This window comes from Haplochromis burtoni, unplaced genomic scaffold, assembly GCF_018398535.1.
Source record: "Haplochromis burtoni strain Fernald_Lab_line unplaced genomic scaffold, NCSU_Asbu1 Contig_216, whole genome shotgun sequence".
NCBI lineage: Eukaryota > Metazoa > Chordata > Actinopteri > Cichliformes > Cichlidae > Haplochromis > Haplochromis burtoni.
Genome location: NW_024582577.1, coordinates 900,902 through 916,775, shown reverse-complemented (window position 1 = coordinate 916,775; position 15,874 = coordinate 900,902). Strand labels below are relative to the sequence as shown.

The 15,874-nt window shown below is 38.9% G+C and overlaps 1 protein-coding gene across 6 annotated transcripts in view; it reads right to left on the bottom strand.

Annotated features, from left to right (window-relative positions):
* Positions 1 to 3,181: 3,181 nt before the first annotated feature.
* The window catches only part of plch1 (phospholipase C, eta 1), a 71,705-nt gene continuing 59,012 nt past the window's right edge, over positions 3,182 to 15,874 (bottom strand). For 3 of the 6 annotated variants that reach the window (XM_005937911.3, XM_005937912.3, XM_005937909.3), the window contains 10 exons: positions 14,554 to 14,651; positions 14,279 to 14,458; positions 11,503 to 11,610; positions 10,717 to 10,841; positions 10,419 to 10,503; positions 9,520 to 9,666; positions 9,035 to 9,114; positions 8,833 to 8,892; positions 7,947 to 8,337; positions 3,182 to 7,036 (listed from right to left, as the gene is read on the bottom strand). In XM_005937911.3, the coding sequence (XP_005937973.1) occupies positions 4,350 to 7,036; positions 7,947 to 8,337; positions 8,833 to 8,892; positions 9,035 to 9,114; positions 9,520 to 9,666; positions 10,419 to 10,503; positions 10,717 to 10,841; positions 11,503 to 11,610; positions 14,279 to 14,458; positions 14,554 to 14,651 (3,961 nt within the window). In that variant the 3' untranslated portion in view covers positions 3,182 to 4,349. Of the gene's footprint in view, positions 7,037 to 7,398; positions 7,427 to 7,946; positions 8,338 to 8,832; positions 8,893 to 9,034; positions 9,115 to 9,519; positions 9,667 to 10,418; positions 10,504 to 10,716; positions 10,842 to 11,502; positions 11,611 to 14,278; positions 14,459 to 14,553; positions 14,652 to 15,874 lie in introns of all 6 variants that reach the window. The other 3 variants (XM_014338621.2, XM_014338622.2, XM_005937910.3) reach the window with 3 other exon arrangements.

The window sequence follows — 15,874 nt, the reverse complement described above, 5'->3', positions numbered from 1 at the left end:
TTATAACAGGTGGGAAGCATTTTGAAAGGAAGTAAAACTGATGACTCAAGCAGCAGATAAAATAAAATGACTCCTCTCCAGAGTAATAGTGGAAAAACATTTGAATGCTAACAAGTAATTAGCATGCATGCAGTTGGCAGTGGTGGGTGTGTGTATGAGAGTACAGTATGGTTCCTGTACCCTGTATCCTGTACCCCCGGGGGGAGTCTTTTATATAAAATGAGGTAATTGTGAAGTGTTGGTGTAGTGAATGAGCACAACAAATGCTTACATTAATTCAATAGATTAAAAAAAAAAGAAATAAGGCGCTCTGACTGCACACAGAGGCACTTGTGGAAGCCCAATTTTTTCAAGATTGCTACTATTACTACAATTACTATTAAAATACTATTCCCCTGCTATTTGTAGGTTCAAAACAATATTTTAGAAATGCTCTATCATTTGCCAGCAATAAGTCGGACTCGTTCCCGGTGGGTGATGGGCTCCGCCAGGGCTGCCCTTTGTCTCCGGTTCTGTTCATAATTTTTATGGACAGGATTTCTAGGCGCAGCCAAGTGGCGGAGGGCTTTTGCTTTGGTGGCCTCAGAATCTCATCTCTGATTTTTGCGGATGATGTGGTTCTGTTGGCTTCATCGGGTGAGGGCCTCCAGCTCGCACTGGAACGGTTCGCAGCCGAGTGTGAAGCAGCGGGAATGAGGATCAGCACCTCCAAATCTGAGGCCATGGTTCTCAGCCGGAAAAGGGTGGAGTGCCCACTCCGGGTCGGGGATGAGTTCCTGCCCCAAGTGGAGGAGTTCAAGTATCTTGTTCGCGAGTGATGGGAGAAGGGAGCCGGAGATCGACAGACGGATTGGGGCTGCAGCTGCAGTAATGCAGACGCTGCACCGGTCCGTCGTGGTGAAGAGGGAGCTGAGTGTAAAAGCGAAGCTCTCAATTTACCGGTCGATCTACGTCCCTACCCTCACCTATGGCCACGAGCTGTGGGTAGTGACCGAAAGAACGAGATCGCGGATACAAGCGGCAGAAATGAGCTTCCTCCGAAGGGTGGCTGGCCTCTCCCTTAGAGATAGGGTGTGAAGTTCGGCCATCCGGGAGGGGCTCAGAGTAGAGCAGCTGCTGCTCCACATCGAAAGGAGCCAGCTGAGGTGGTTCGGGCATCTGACAAGGATGCCCCCTGGGCGCCTCCTGGGTGAGGTGTTCCAGGCATGTCCCACCGGGAGGAGGCCCCAGGGCAGACCCTGGGCTCTCGGCTGGCCTGGGAACGCCTTGGTGTTCCCCCGGATAAGCTGGAGGAGGTGGCTGGGGAGAGGGAGGTCTGGGCCTCTGCTTATAAGCTGCTGCCCCCGCGAACCGGCCTCGGATAAAGCGGATGAGGATGGATGGATGGATGCTCTATCATTTTTGCTTACAGGAATAGAAATGTATTTAGTGTACAAGACTTGTTCTACATCACATCTGATCTAATTAATTTTATCTTTTTTATCTGCAGTATCAGATGGCTCAAAAATAGTAGTGTTTGCAGAATACAAAATACTATAATAATACAATAATAATAATAATAATAATAATAATAATAATAATAATAATAATAATAATAATAATAATAATAATAAGAGCTCTTAAATACAAGGAATGAACATCTGCAAATTCTTGTGAAAACCTTTTTTCTCTGAAAGATTTCCAGTTATTTCTGGAATTCCAGTGCTACACCTTAACTTGTTTAAATGTTTTTTTTAATGTGTTCTAAAATTCTCAACATTACATTTATATAGATGATTCGAACTCAAGTGAAATTACAGTAAAGTGTAAAATAAGATGGGTGAATATGTTTTATATAATCTGTGGTCATTGTAGCGCAGGAGTTAGCCCAAAAAATATCTAGAAAACTATTTATCCTTCTTTGGATCGAGTTCCCAGCTGCCCTTCAAATCTTTCTTCCGGTGATTTTTCTAATTGAGTCTTGATTCTTTTTACTTTTTCTTTACTGTTTAATGTTTGTAGCTGGCAAAACCAGTTACTGACCAGAAGTCTGTAGACTATGTACATATACACTCACCAGCCACTTTCTTAGGTATGGCTGTTCAACTACTTGCTAATAAAAATATCCAACTAGCCAATCACATCTGAAGTTCAAAAAGTGATTTAAGAAACTTGCCATGGTTGTTAGCATTGGACAGGATGGTGTGAGTATTTCAGAAACTGCTGATCTACTAGAATCTGCACACAGTCATCTCTAGGGTTTACAAAGAATGATCTGAAAAAGAGAAACGATCCAGCAAGCAGCAGTTCCTTTGGGAAAAATGTAATTACAATATGTAAATAATGTTGTTCTGATGACTCGATTTCAGCTGCAGGAATAACAACTTGGCATAAATGACATGAAAGCATGGCTTCATTGTGCCTTCTGTCAGGTGTTCAGGCTGCTGCTGGTGGTTTAATGGTGTGGAGAATATTGTCCTAGCACACCTTTGGTCCCTTAGCACCAACTAAGCATCATTTAAATGCCACAGTTTACCTTTTATTGCTAACCATGTCCATCCTTTTATGACAGTGTATCCATCCTCTGAGGCTGTCCAACTTGGTGCTAGCAAGGTGTACCTAAAAAGTAGATTGTGTGTATTATGCTGACATAAGAAAAATAACAACATCTCATAGCCTTTCTAAAATCCATTAAATTAGCTTTATAATTAAGGCAATTTTCACTGTCTCTTGCTTTTAGGTGGCTTGTAAGTTTAATATTTAATTTGGAAAGCAAAGCTTACAGCCACTGTTATAGATGTTGTGATGTTTGGTATTGTGTGGATGAACTAAGGCGACTGAGATACTGAGCATTAGGGTAGAAAAGCAAAGTCTTGGCTCAGATCTTGTCTTAATGAGCCTAAAGTTGAATAAATCAAAAAAAAAACCATTCAAACTATGTAGCTGTATGCCTCTTTTCTCTCATATTTCCCTGAACGTTTGTACTGTGGGAGTTGTGTATCCAGAGCAACAGGTGTATCATTTGTCAGCTGTATTACACTTTCTATTACACTATTACATTTCATGAGCAATTACATCCCGTTACGTTTTAGGTGGCATATGGGGAAAGAAGAGGCTGTTTATGTCTTACAATGAATCGATTTTGAGCTTCAGCCGCATTCTTGATTGATTATCTGTTACTACACAGAAAAAAAACATGTCATTTGCTGAAACCAAATATCTCATAATTTTATTGCATTGATAAGAAAATGCTCATAGTTCTTCAGTGAGCAGCCATACAAAGAAAAAAGATGGTGCAACACTGAAACAAAAAAGAAAAAACCCACCAAAACTGCAGTCTTACTACGCTCCTCTCCTCTGCTTGGCCCAGTGTAGTTGTCACTCTGCCTTTTCAGTCCATTACGTATACAAAATAAAAATGAACAGAACTAAAAGATCATTTTTGCAGTCTGTATCAAAGCAATTATAAAAATAAAAACCTTTAAACTCATTTTTTTTCTTAATTTGCAATCACATTTTCAAATTCTACAAATCAAAAAGAGCAACAAGTCCAAGCAAAGAAGTCTATGTACTGTATTGCACCCAATACAAACCAGCCTATGCCCTCTGTTGTATCCAATACAACTGTTTGTTCTGTGCAAATAAGGTTGGTCAATGCAACACCTATTGTATAAACTGGTGCATAGTCATGCTTGACATGTTCACAAGTAACATGCACAAACATAAATGTACAGTTAGAACTGATTCTCAACTAAAACTCATCTGAGATGAAAAATCATGTCAGGAATATTTACACACAACACAAATAAAGAAATACCACCGGAAAGAGAAGGAAGACTTACATTTGATATGAAGATGAAATCCATCAATTCAAACTAGCTGTTTGATACTACTACACATTCAAATGATACACAGAAAGACATTCCCTCTCTGCTTAACAGCCAATACTTCTTTTTTTTTTTGCTTCATAGTCAGTGTACATATTTTGGACAGTACATCACTGGGACAAAGATAACAAGTATCTGTACAATCAGTCTAGGAAGCCGTTTGGAGGGACCCAAAGTTCCCAAGTACATTTACACATTAAGCATAATACAGACAATATATAGCCGACTAGAAAGACCATTCACTATTGAAATAGTGGACATTTCATACAGGCAATTCATGCTGTCAGATCCAACCATGGATTATATGAGATGCTTTACTTTTATCTTTTCTAAAAACAGCCCAGAATAAACATTTATTCAACTTGGGGTTAACAAACATGAGAACAAGCAAGTGCTTATTTCATTGATCCCCAGACTTTTGGTATAACAGAAGTTAATCAAGAATCACTGGCAGATTCTTAATTTCATGTAAAGTTATCAGAATTAGAGTCTGAGCAGAAAGTAGACCTCGGGCTCAGACACTGAGTGGCTTGTGTTTGCAGGTGGAAGAGAGTCATCAGTATAGTATCGATCTCCATAATGGTCACCATTTCCGTAACGTAACGATGTGCAAGCTCCTTCGGGAAGTCCCCTGTCTTCCAGCTGACCAAGATAACCTGCTATGTAAGAACCAGTAGAGTGTCTGTTCGTTGGAGGATTCTGTGAGGCTGGTTTATTCCTTAATACCACCCCACCAATGCCACCAGTGCTATTGATGACCACCCCTGAGCGAGGTTTTAGAGCTTCTTGCTGTCTTTCGCGAGCCCGGCTATTGATGTGACGTACACGGCTTTGACTACGGGAGGATAGGCGACGTGTTAGGGGTGGAGGGGAATCATCTATATCCCTGGACACAACAGGAGCTAAACTTGGTGCCTGTGGCTGTGACAGTGGGGATTTTTCTTGCAACTGAGGAGACTGGGGCCTATCGATGTCACTGTCATCCCCCTCCAAACTGACCAGCTTACGTAGCTGTTCGGTAAGAGGATCACAAGACTGTGACTGGAAAGTTACTCCCTCTATGGTGCCCGACTTCTTTTGCTTCCTCATATGGGGCGTGATGAAACTGCGACTAATAATGTGGTATTTGCTCTGAAAGTTGCATGATATGTCTTCAGAGGTTAAGTCTCCCAGGGATTTGGATTTGCATGGGTTGGGGGCTGTGGAGTCTATAGTATCAGACTGAGAAAGAGGTGATAAAGGCTTTAAACTAGACTGTCGTGTAGTTCTGGTTTCAGCCTGTGGCTGGTGCCTATAATTAATCTGAGAAACCTCGTGGTTCCATGACTGCTGTTGGTCAAATGATTGTGTTTGACTTTGGTTGTGTAGCTGACTGTTCTGTGGCGCCTTAGAGGACATAATGCAGTCATAGTCCAGATGGCTGTATACTGCTTCACAGTCTGAAGAGGGGGAATAAAGGCCTCTGTCTCTACAGCTGTTTACAGATGTAGCAGATTGATCATGGAGGCTTTCTGAAGAGGAAATACCATTTTGGTAACATCCTGCTTGCTCCCTCTCCAGCTGTTCATACCCCAGCTTGTCTTGATGAGACATGTTTAGGATACGATTCCCACTGTAGCTCCTCTGCTGGTAGGAAGTGCTGAAGTCTCTGGTGTAGTTAAGGGCCTCGGAATTTCTCTGAGGTATGGGGTAGCTGTTTTGACGCAGTGGACTGGGTTTAGAGGGTCTAGAGTTAAAAAGTCTATAGTGGAGGGAAGTCTGGGAGCTGTCATGATGTTCATCGTGACTGAACTGCTGATAAGAATGTTGATTCATGAGGGAATGATGCTGTGAAAATGCAACGTGAGAGGAACGTGATGAGTACTGCTGTTGGGAATCATAATATGAAGAAGGCTGTTTTTGTAGGAAGCAGCTGGGAGTGGACTCATGGTTTTCATATATAGCCTGGCGTTTGATAGGACTCATAAGCCCAAACTCATAATGTCTTGGGGAAGTCAGCATCATCTCCAGTGGATCCTCATCAACATTTAACTCCACTTCTGTAAAAACTTTTCCAGATGAATCGCAGGGAATCTGGAAACTGTGACCGTTTACAGAAGAGCCTATGTACCTTTTAGAAGTATTTTGTTCTGTTTCATTCATTGGTCCTGGGGGATCAGTCACCTCTTCATACACCCTCTCCTCTATCTCATCATCTCTTTTTCTTTCCACACAATCCCAGCCTATATTATGACTGTTCCTCAGTCCCTGAACCACCTTTGCTGGAGATGACCCCAAACTGCTTGAGGGTGTGCTCTTTAAAGTGTCTGCCTGAACATGGACTGCCTGTTTCTTCAGGTTGTACACTGATACTGGTGACAAAACCTCCTCATCTAGAATGGTATAGACCTCCTCAAGCTCAGTGGTTTCTGGGCTGGAGATGGGGGCTGGTGCACGTTGGATACTTTTGTGAGGTGAACAGATTTCCTGATTTACATTATTTGCTTTTTGAACTGCCTTCTGGGGACTTGTGGGATTTTTCTTGTAGGGGGAATCTGCACTGGTTTTCAGAGGAGATCTGAACTCTTCTAGTGTTTTAGGGGTAGTAGGCCTCAAGTTTGAATGATGGGATGGGATCATATCATGAGATGTGAAACTGTTTTGGTCAACAGTGCTTTCAAATTGACCAATAAGAGCTGAAACAGAGCCACATGTGTCTTCCTCATTGCTTAAGGATACAGCATCAATAATTCTGGAAATTGTGCTGTCATGCATAGAGCTGGGGCTCTTTAAATCACAGTACCTGTTGACAGGGGGAAGGGGGGCCACAGATGAGGGGACAGGGGAGGAGGATGAAAACACTGAAGATGCAACTGTGAATGTTGTGCTGCTTAATGATGTTTCTGGTTTATCCAGTTGCATTTGGCTATTCATTGCAGGCAGTATAAGAGAGTTTTTCTCTGTTCTTGTGGAGATGATCTTGGATTTGTTGACTTCTGGTTGGTAATTCGCATAGTCTTCTTCCTTCCCCACTTCTCCAACACCAACAACCAGATAAGAAGTCTCTGACTGGTGAAATTCTTTGTTTCTGTATGTCTTAGAGGGAGAAGGGGTGTTTGATTCTGTGGCAAGTGATGATTCAATGAGTAGGTCAACAGATGAAGACCTGGGCCTGTCAAAAAGGCAGGATCCTGTGGACACAGATAAATGAAATACGGGATTAATAAAAAGATGCTTATATACAATAACTGATTTTGAATACCAAGCAGACCAACACTGACAACAAATAACAATCCAGCCAATACAAGGCAACAGCAAAACACAGACAAATGGATCACCAAGTACAACTGTGAAAGGAGAAGATGGTGGAGGTTTTAAATAAAGAAAGAATCCATGTTTGCAAAGATCAGATCAGGACGGAGATGGTCAAATGGGATAACATGGCACAGTAATATATTTCTCAGACCACTTTCCAACAAAATACACTGGGTGGACGCAATACTGGTATGTTTTTGAACGATGCAACCTTCAGACAATAGGTATTTTAGATTACCTGTAGGCATATCCTAGTCAGTTCTCTACTATAAGGAAACACACAAATGAAGATGGGACAGAAAAGGCACGTTAAGGTATTATGAAGAATAGGCTGTAGTCTGTCAGTTCACATGGTTACTGTACATGAGTTTTGTAGCATGAAGTAAAGCAAGGGAGAGAAATCAGAAAATATTTTACATTTATTAATCTGCAAAGCAAATCAAGGCAACTCCATGTAACATTCACAAAAATATTACAGTTTAAAAATATGCTGTAGTTTAAAAACAAGGCATTAAAAAATTAAATGTTTCACATTTTGACTCTGCTGTTATTGCCACAGATTGCTGTGGCCTGATATGTGTTAGTATCCGATATTAGATCATGAATCTTACAAATATATTTAATTCAGTTAAATTTTAATTAAATAGTGCCAAGTCACAAAAACAGTCTTTTCAAGGGTCTTCATATGATGGTATTTAAACTAGAATGGTTCAATTTTCTCAGTAATTTATATAATTTCTGTATTTATTTCCATCTTTGACTGCAGGATGAATGGAAAATACCCACCAATAATAGTGTCTGCACCTATGTCATGCTGTTCTTTGTCTGGGGAGCAGATGGAAAGCTGCCCTTGCAGAAGTCTGTCTAAGGGCATGGAGATCGGCCTGTGAATAAGTGGGGCTCGAGGCTGGAGACGTCTCTCCATCCCTCCTTCCTTCCCAGACACACCCTCTCCTCCTGCAGCAGCTGCACCTGTGCCATTCTTATGGTCTGATATTGAAGCCACTGACTCTGACAGCATCATCTTTGTCTTCTTCCGTCCCTTTGCCGGGGCACTTGCCGTGCGTCGCAGGAGGTGATCACTGATGGAGCGTTTTCGAGGACCACTGGAATTTGTATCAACGGAGGACTTGGAAGAACGGTTAAAGAAACCTCGGATACCTCGTAGCTGATTACTCTGAGGAAAAGAGCCAAACAAGAAGAAAAATGTATAAGTAATGCCTGATCAACCAGTGTGTCGATCTAAAATAATCTAAATTCATTACAACATTTCAGTTTGAAGCTAAAATGTTGATGTGGAATTTTATATAAACGATGAGAGGTTTGGCATGTACTGGATATGACCAGTTAACAACTACCTGCTTTCATGAACATTGTCTATAGATGGCACCCTTACTCCTTAGTCACCACAGCAAACAAAATGCAAAAAGCTGTTGTTTGGTTGTGCACACATGCTTACATTAAAAATAATTACATGTACTCTCATAATAAGACAACAACAGGTAAAAAAAAAAAAAAATCTGAATGAAAGCTTAATTTGTAAGTAAACTGCATGACTCAGTCAATTGTAATGTCACACACAAAAAGTCACTGAAGATAAGCCAGACTGCACATTTGCATCATGCATTGCTTTTTCATGCAGCAGCACACAGACCCTAGTAAAGGGGTATACCTTATTAGATCCTAGAAAGTGCATTATGGTAAAGCTGGGGTTCAGCACTAGAGGGCTCCACTAGAAAGACAAAGTATTGAGCATAGCTTAAATGGACTGGTGTGTTGAGAAAAAAGCAATTTTCTGTTTACCTGTTAAAAAAAATGTGTCACTTGATGAAAAAGGCTAACAAGGGGATTCCCCAGGCGTATAGGGCACTTACCTTCCCATAGACATCATGCACTGACACGTGCACAAAAATGGAAGCTTCAGTTAGCCCTTCCAAGTAAACGTGTCTGTAACCTGTGGTTAGAGATGAAGAGAGAAAGCATGTGAGCTAAACAGTGTGTTTAACACAGATAACAGATGTTATCAAATGATGCAGGGTGATCTTCAGGATTTCAAAAGAAATTCAAATGGATCCAAATTTAGAAAAGAAAAGGAAAGGAAAGATAAAAAAGAAAAGAAAAGAGTAAAAAGATAACCTGACAAATAACTTTTTTTCACTATATAGTTACATGAAATCATGGTTTACCTAATACAACCAGGAGATGATATATCCCTTAGCAATAGCACCATCTAATCCACAAAGGGAAAATTATCCTAGTACTATATTGATTCTAGCCATGAGTAACAACCTTGTCCCCTCTTATGTTTATGTCATTCATGCACAGTAAGTACAATATGTAAAACAAAGTCTTCACAAACCAGGCATCAGGCTGGTGAAAGCAACAGTCCGTTGACCAATAAAGTCCCTTCCAATCGGGTCATGGTCCCAGACAAGGAAACGCACCAATGCCACCTCAGCCATGTGAAGTGTAAAGGTCAGAGTCTCCTCCCATACTGGGTTAAAACCTGAAGAAAGAACATATATATATACATATATATATATTTATATATATGTGTGTGTGTGTGTGTGTGTTTGTGTGTGTTTATATGTGTGTGTGTATATATATATATATATATATATACAGTAAGCTTAATTTTATTATTATTATCCATTTCATTAGTATGCCGTTAAAGCACACACCCACACACTGCAAGACTTCCATCGATAAAAGGTAGGATCTCACACTGATCATATAATACTGTTGAGCTCCCGGGCTTCATAATCTTTCCCAGAGGAGGCATTCTCCCTGCCCCTGCAGAGTGCTCTCATCTGTGGGTTCACGTTTGGGGTGACACCCGAAGATCACGCCTTTTTGCTTCCATTGTTTCATTAATTAATTCATCTGATTTTTTATCCGGGCTGTGCTTCACAGCCCAGAGTAAAATGCAATATCTGTGGCATTGTTTCATTGGTTTGCTCTGTTTTTTACAACAATGCCATTACCAGAATATGATAGAGGTGAAAAGACCTGTGACTTTATCTGCTTTTTTTGCATGCCATACTTGCATTTTGTTCTATAGTATGAACACTGTAAAACACAAAATATAAGCAAACAAAACTCACACATACACAAATATTCCACATTCATCGTTTTTACACAAAAGCATGTAAAACAGTTATGAGAAAATATTATATTACATAATTTATACTCGTTGTATATAGTTCAGGTTAGGTCAGTGTAGAAATGTGCAATTTTTGGTCTGTGTGTGTGTCTAACCATTGTCATCAACAACTCGGGTCTGTTCCTTGCAGCAGTCAACTGGCAAACCGATTATTTCCACTTCAACAAAAGGATCAATAATCTGATGGAGGAGAAAAAGCAATGAAATGAATTGTATTTCATTTTATGACCCTGGCTATATTAAGAAAGAGAGCAACTGGAAGATCTCTAAACAGTCAAATAATTGTTCAAATGTGTGCAATAGCGTGTAAGAACAAGAGAGAGACAGAGAGGGAGAGAAGAGATGACAGATGGAGAATGTGGAAACAGGGCATGTGTTTTGGTATGTTTTTACCTCTCCACGGTCCCCCAGCATGGAATCTGGCGGTTTGGGCAACTGCTGTCCGCTAATGATCTTGAGAATGAGCTGCTTCTTGGGATAAGCTGGAAGGGGATCATCACAGAATGGGTTGAAGGTGCCTAGAGGGAATAACAGACAGCAGCGCACCAACTTTGATTAATTCCAGCAGTAAATACAAAAAAAAAAAATCCATGACTTGCTTTCATGCTGCACACATTTAGTAAACCGTAAAGAAATTGTACAGACTAGAACTGCAAACTACATCTGAAGCAAGCCTGCTAAAAAATTCATCAGTGCCTCTCTCGTGTCATGCAGCTAACTCCCAGTTGGATAGATAATTATAAAGCAAACAACGCTGTACTGTAAAATGAAATCTCTCTAATGACCTGAGGTGGGTGAAGAGAAGGATATCTCAAACTTACAGCATGTTAAAAACACAGCAGAGTTCCCAAACATTATGCTGAATTATGTAACATGATCAGAAAGTTCTTCCTCTGATTGCTCTAGCAAAACATGCACTGAAACTATAATTTTAATTAATATCTCTTACAGTTAAATTCTTATTATGCTTTCTTCAATGAACACTGACTTAACATGTTCCAGCATGTTTCCATTCCAACTATAATGTACAATGTAATGTATAATGTACTATAATCCTGGGACTTGGAGAAACAAGAAAAACAAATAGGTACTGATTTAATTATCAGTTAATGCTATTCACAAATAATCTTTTATAAATGCTGACCTATTTGTGAGTTTGCAGTGAGTTTGTTGCTGTACCTTTACACATTGGAGGAGGCTTGAGGACATATCCAATACCTCCATTCACCATAAACTTGGCTCTGTTCAGCTGCATCATCCTCCCCTCTGTCTGATAGTTGAGTGCAACTAAAAGAAATAATAATAATAATAGTTATTATTATTATTATTATTATTATTATTATTATTATTATTAATCTAATAAACATATCATGTTAATTAATTTTCATCTTTAGCATTTTTTTTTATTATTATTTAATGCTCCAGTGGGTTCTTAGTTAGTTAGTTAGTTTATTCTTGATCATTATCTGTAATATGAATTCTTGGTTTCAGTGGGGATTAATTTTGTGTAGGCTTTTTTATGTTTGGCCTTCCCTTCTGTGTCACTGTCACTGTTTTTTTGGGTTTTTTTTCTTTTTTTGGGGGGGGGGGGTTATTTCCTGCTTTATTTTGGTAGCCTTGGTCTTGTGCAGTGTTGGTCAAGTTACTTGAAAAAAGTAATCAGCAACTAATTACTGATTCCTTCCCCCAAAAAGTAATCCCATTACTTTACTGATTACTTATTTTCAAAAGTAATTAATTACTTAGTTACTTAGTTACTTTTTAAAAACACGATTTACAACCTGAATAGGTGATAAAGCGATAGATCTTTCAGCCCAATTCTACTTTTTCTGCATAATCCATCATACAAAATGTAATCAAATGGAAAAGTCTCTTTTAACTTGTTTTATCAGTTTTAATCTTTTAACTTTATGCATCAAGCAAAAATTAATTATATGCAACATTCTCTGACTTGAAAAATTAGTTTAACATTTAAACCTATTTTCTGCACATTCCAGCACATAAAATAAAATATTTTTTGTGTTTACACTCACTCTTTCAAATAGATGCAAGTAAAACACAGCAGAAAATAAATAAAGTCAAAGACTAGCGGTCCTGTTGCTCTATTTTCACCTGTAAAGCAGGAGTGGGTAGGCGGAGGTTTACCCTGGTGCAGGTGTGCCGCAGCGGTCAGTGGAAGAATCCGCGAGTTTCTCTGTGAATTTCCCATTACGTCGTTGCGCACTCGGTGCTTGTTTAGGGGTTTTTTTCGCTGTAAAAAGAAGTTTTCTTCCCACGCACAACGGACGCTAATGTTTTTGTCACTTTTTATGGAATCAAACTCAAAGTAAGGTCAGTACTTCCACGCTTTAAACGCTGCACGCTCATACTCTCTCCGCACTCGATATATGATCCATTGTTGATCTGCACACAGCTGTTGTCACAACGCGCACTCGCTTACGTCACTGTCATGAGACATTCTCGCAAAAAAATCACGGTTTTAGTAACGCAGTAACGCAGCGTTCCTACGGGAAAGTAACGGTAATCTATTTACCGTTTTTGCAATAGTAATCCCTTACTTTACTCGTTACTTGAAAAAAGTAATCAGATTACAGTAACGCGTTACTGCCCATCTCTGGTCTTGTGTGCCTAGTATTTAGTTTTACATTCCCTCTCTTGCTATCATGGATATGTTTCAGTCACCCTCCTGTGTCCAACCTCGCTTGATTACCTCATGTGTGTATTGAAGCCTCAGTTTGCCTTAGGTCTTTGACATGTCTGTTTGTCCTGTTTATCCGCCTGAGTAGTTTCCCTGGTTGGATTTTGGGATTCTGTTTTCATATGCCATTTGCTCTGTTGGCTTCCCCTAATGAATGTTGCCTTTTGCTCACTAACCCGATCTGCAAGTCTGCATTTTTAAGTCCACATTATGCACTAATAATGTCAAAACATGAATACAGATAAACTGCAATAATTTCCCAGTACAGTAAGTCTAGCCTTATATTTAGTTGAAAATAGTACAAAAATAACACATCAAATATATATATCGATCTACATATAGATAGAAAGATATCTATCTATCTATATATATATATATGACTTCAAAGGTTGATGAAGATGTTTCAAAGATGTATGGCCAGGGTCACAAATGACTGACTACGCTGTTTAATCTAAAATAAAATAAAATTAAATATAATTAAATAAATAAATAAATAATAAACTGTTTTGAGTTGCTATTTCAACTCAAAACAGTTGAAATAGCAACATAACAACTCATAAAGAGAGTGTCCCAGAGATGGTGACAAACGCAAAGATGGGGTTCTGAAAGCCTGCATAGACAAATAGTTTAACAGTTTAAGAAAAACTCCTTTAAAAAAGCGAAATTGCAGAGTATATTGGAATTCTGTCTTCTATGGTAGTATATGATACTATAGAAATTTAAAATAATTACAGGAACAGTTCTTTAGATGGAACTGTTTTTGTTTTGCTTGAAAGAAATTAACTGTTTTAGATCAAGAAAGATTCCTATCTCTTCACAAATAACTACATTTCAAATTATATCAAGTGAAGGCCACCGATAAGCTGATTTGTATGTGTTCATGCATTTTTTAAGCAGTGTTAATGTATGACAGATAAATAGACTATTTCTTGCTTTCCTTCTTTACTTGAGTACTCGAAACACTCTATACAACATGTATGATTCACCCATGTGTCCTTTTTGTCTATACTTTTCCTTCCTAAGTGCTTTTATCTAACATTCACACTCCAATGCATGCATCAGAGAGCAACTTGGGGTTCAGTGTCTTGCCCAAGGATACTTAGGTTCTAGCATGCAGATTAAAACAGCCAAGAATCAACAAAACACCCTTCCAGTCAGTATGTTGAACTAGGAGTATGGCATTTTTTAAACAGCTGTGTTTTCTAAAGCTCTCAGAGTTTTCTAGAACCTAATAAGATCTCTAATTTGTCATCTTACCCAACTGACAACCCACATTCCAGTAGAACTGAGGGTTGAAATTGGAAGAGTCGATGCGATATGCCGAGGGATAAATTCGAGACAGCTGCCTCTGGTTAAAAGCCAGAAACTCTTCTGTTCTGTGATTCACCAGCGACTGTGCTCTGGTCTCACTGAAAGACAGAACGTCACCTGCAGTACCTGAAGAAAAACGAGGAGTTGTTATAAGAAGTTGCCCTTAATATGAAGATTGCATTTTGCTTGTGTGTGCATATGTCATAGCTCTGGTGTTTCACCTTCATTAAGACACTCCTGTGAGGCAACAGAGTTGGTGAACACCACAAGATTTGACAGATCCCTGCTCAGTTTCATCGTCTTCCTCTTTCTTAAACACCTGAAACAGTCAGATTGACGATTTTAAAAAGAGGACAGAGATGACAAAGTGAGATCATCGAGGCAGATGGAATAAAAAGGATAGTTAAGACTTGAACATTCATCCATCCATTAAAGTATTTATATGAGAAAAGCATTGCAGGATAGAAGATTGTCCACTGGAGGCAACTTGGAAACCACAGGAAAAGAGCATCAAAGGCAAAAAACTTAATAGGGACCAGAGGATATGCCGTGCAGAAGACTCACTCAGATTCCCACATACAAACAACTACACTGTCATGCACTCGCAGTCTTAAAAAAAAGTCAGCCACTCAGACACATGCTTGCGGGAATCTGTATTGTGACAGTTCCCTGGGACATGCCTATATGAATATGCAACAGAGACTGGAAGAACAAAGAGAGACAAAGGTCTTAGTTGCAGACAGCCGCTGAACAAGGAAAACAAAGCTGGATTTCCACATTTTTTTTGCCAGTGTTGACTCAAATAGAAATGGTGGGAAAACAAGACCAACATGGACATAAAACTGAAAAAGAAGTGGACTATATTCAAACTGAGGATGAAAATGGAAATACTACAATTTACTTTGGTATGATTCCTTTCAGATTCTAAATAAAATACAGACCAAATTAGTGGCAACAATAACACTGAATTATGTCATTTTAACACCCCTTCCTCTGTTATTTTTAGTACATAATGAGTTGAGAGGATAGATGGGGGACTGCAGAAATGAAAGTAAAACATTAGAATCCTGCATTATTTATTTATCAATAATGATATAGCAGTAATAATTACCACTTATTACTGCAGATGAAAACAAGAATTGTAAGACCACTCATTAGTGACAGGTAACATGGTGTGAAAAATGTGCAAAATATTGATATGATATAAGTGAAGGCAAAAAACCTAGCAATACTGGAATTAGAGAAAGGTCAGGAAAAGTATTTTGAATATTTTGAGTTTTACTTCTGACAAATAATGTGGCATCAACAATTTTGCCAAATAAATGATCAACGTTTCTAATTATGGTTTTGAATAAAATATCCATCTTTGACTACAAGTTAATAAGCATATGAGCTGTGGGATGGTTTATTATTATTATTATTATTATTATTATTATTATTATTATTATTATTATTGTTGTTGTTGTTGTTGTTGTTGTTGTTGTTGTTGTTATTGTTATTGTTATTATTATTATGTGATGCATTCTGTTATGGCGCCAGTTT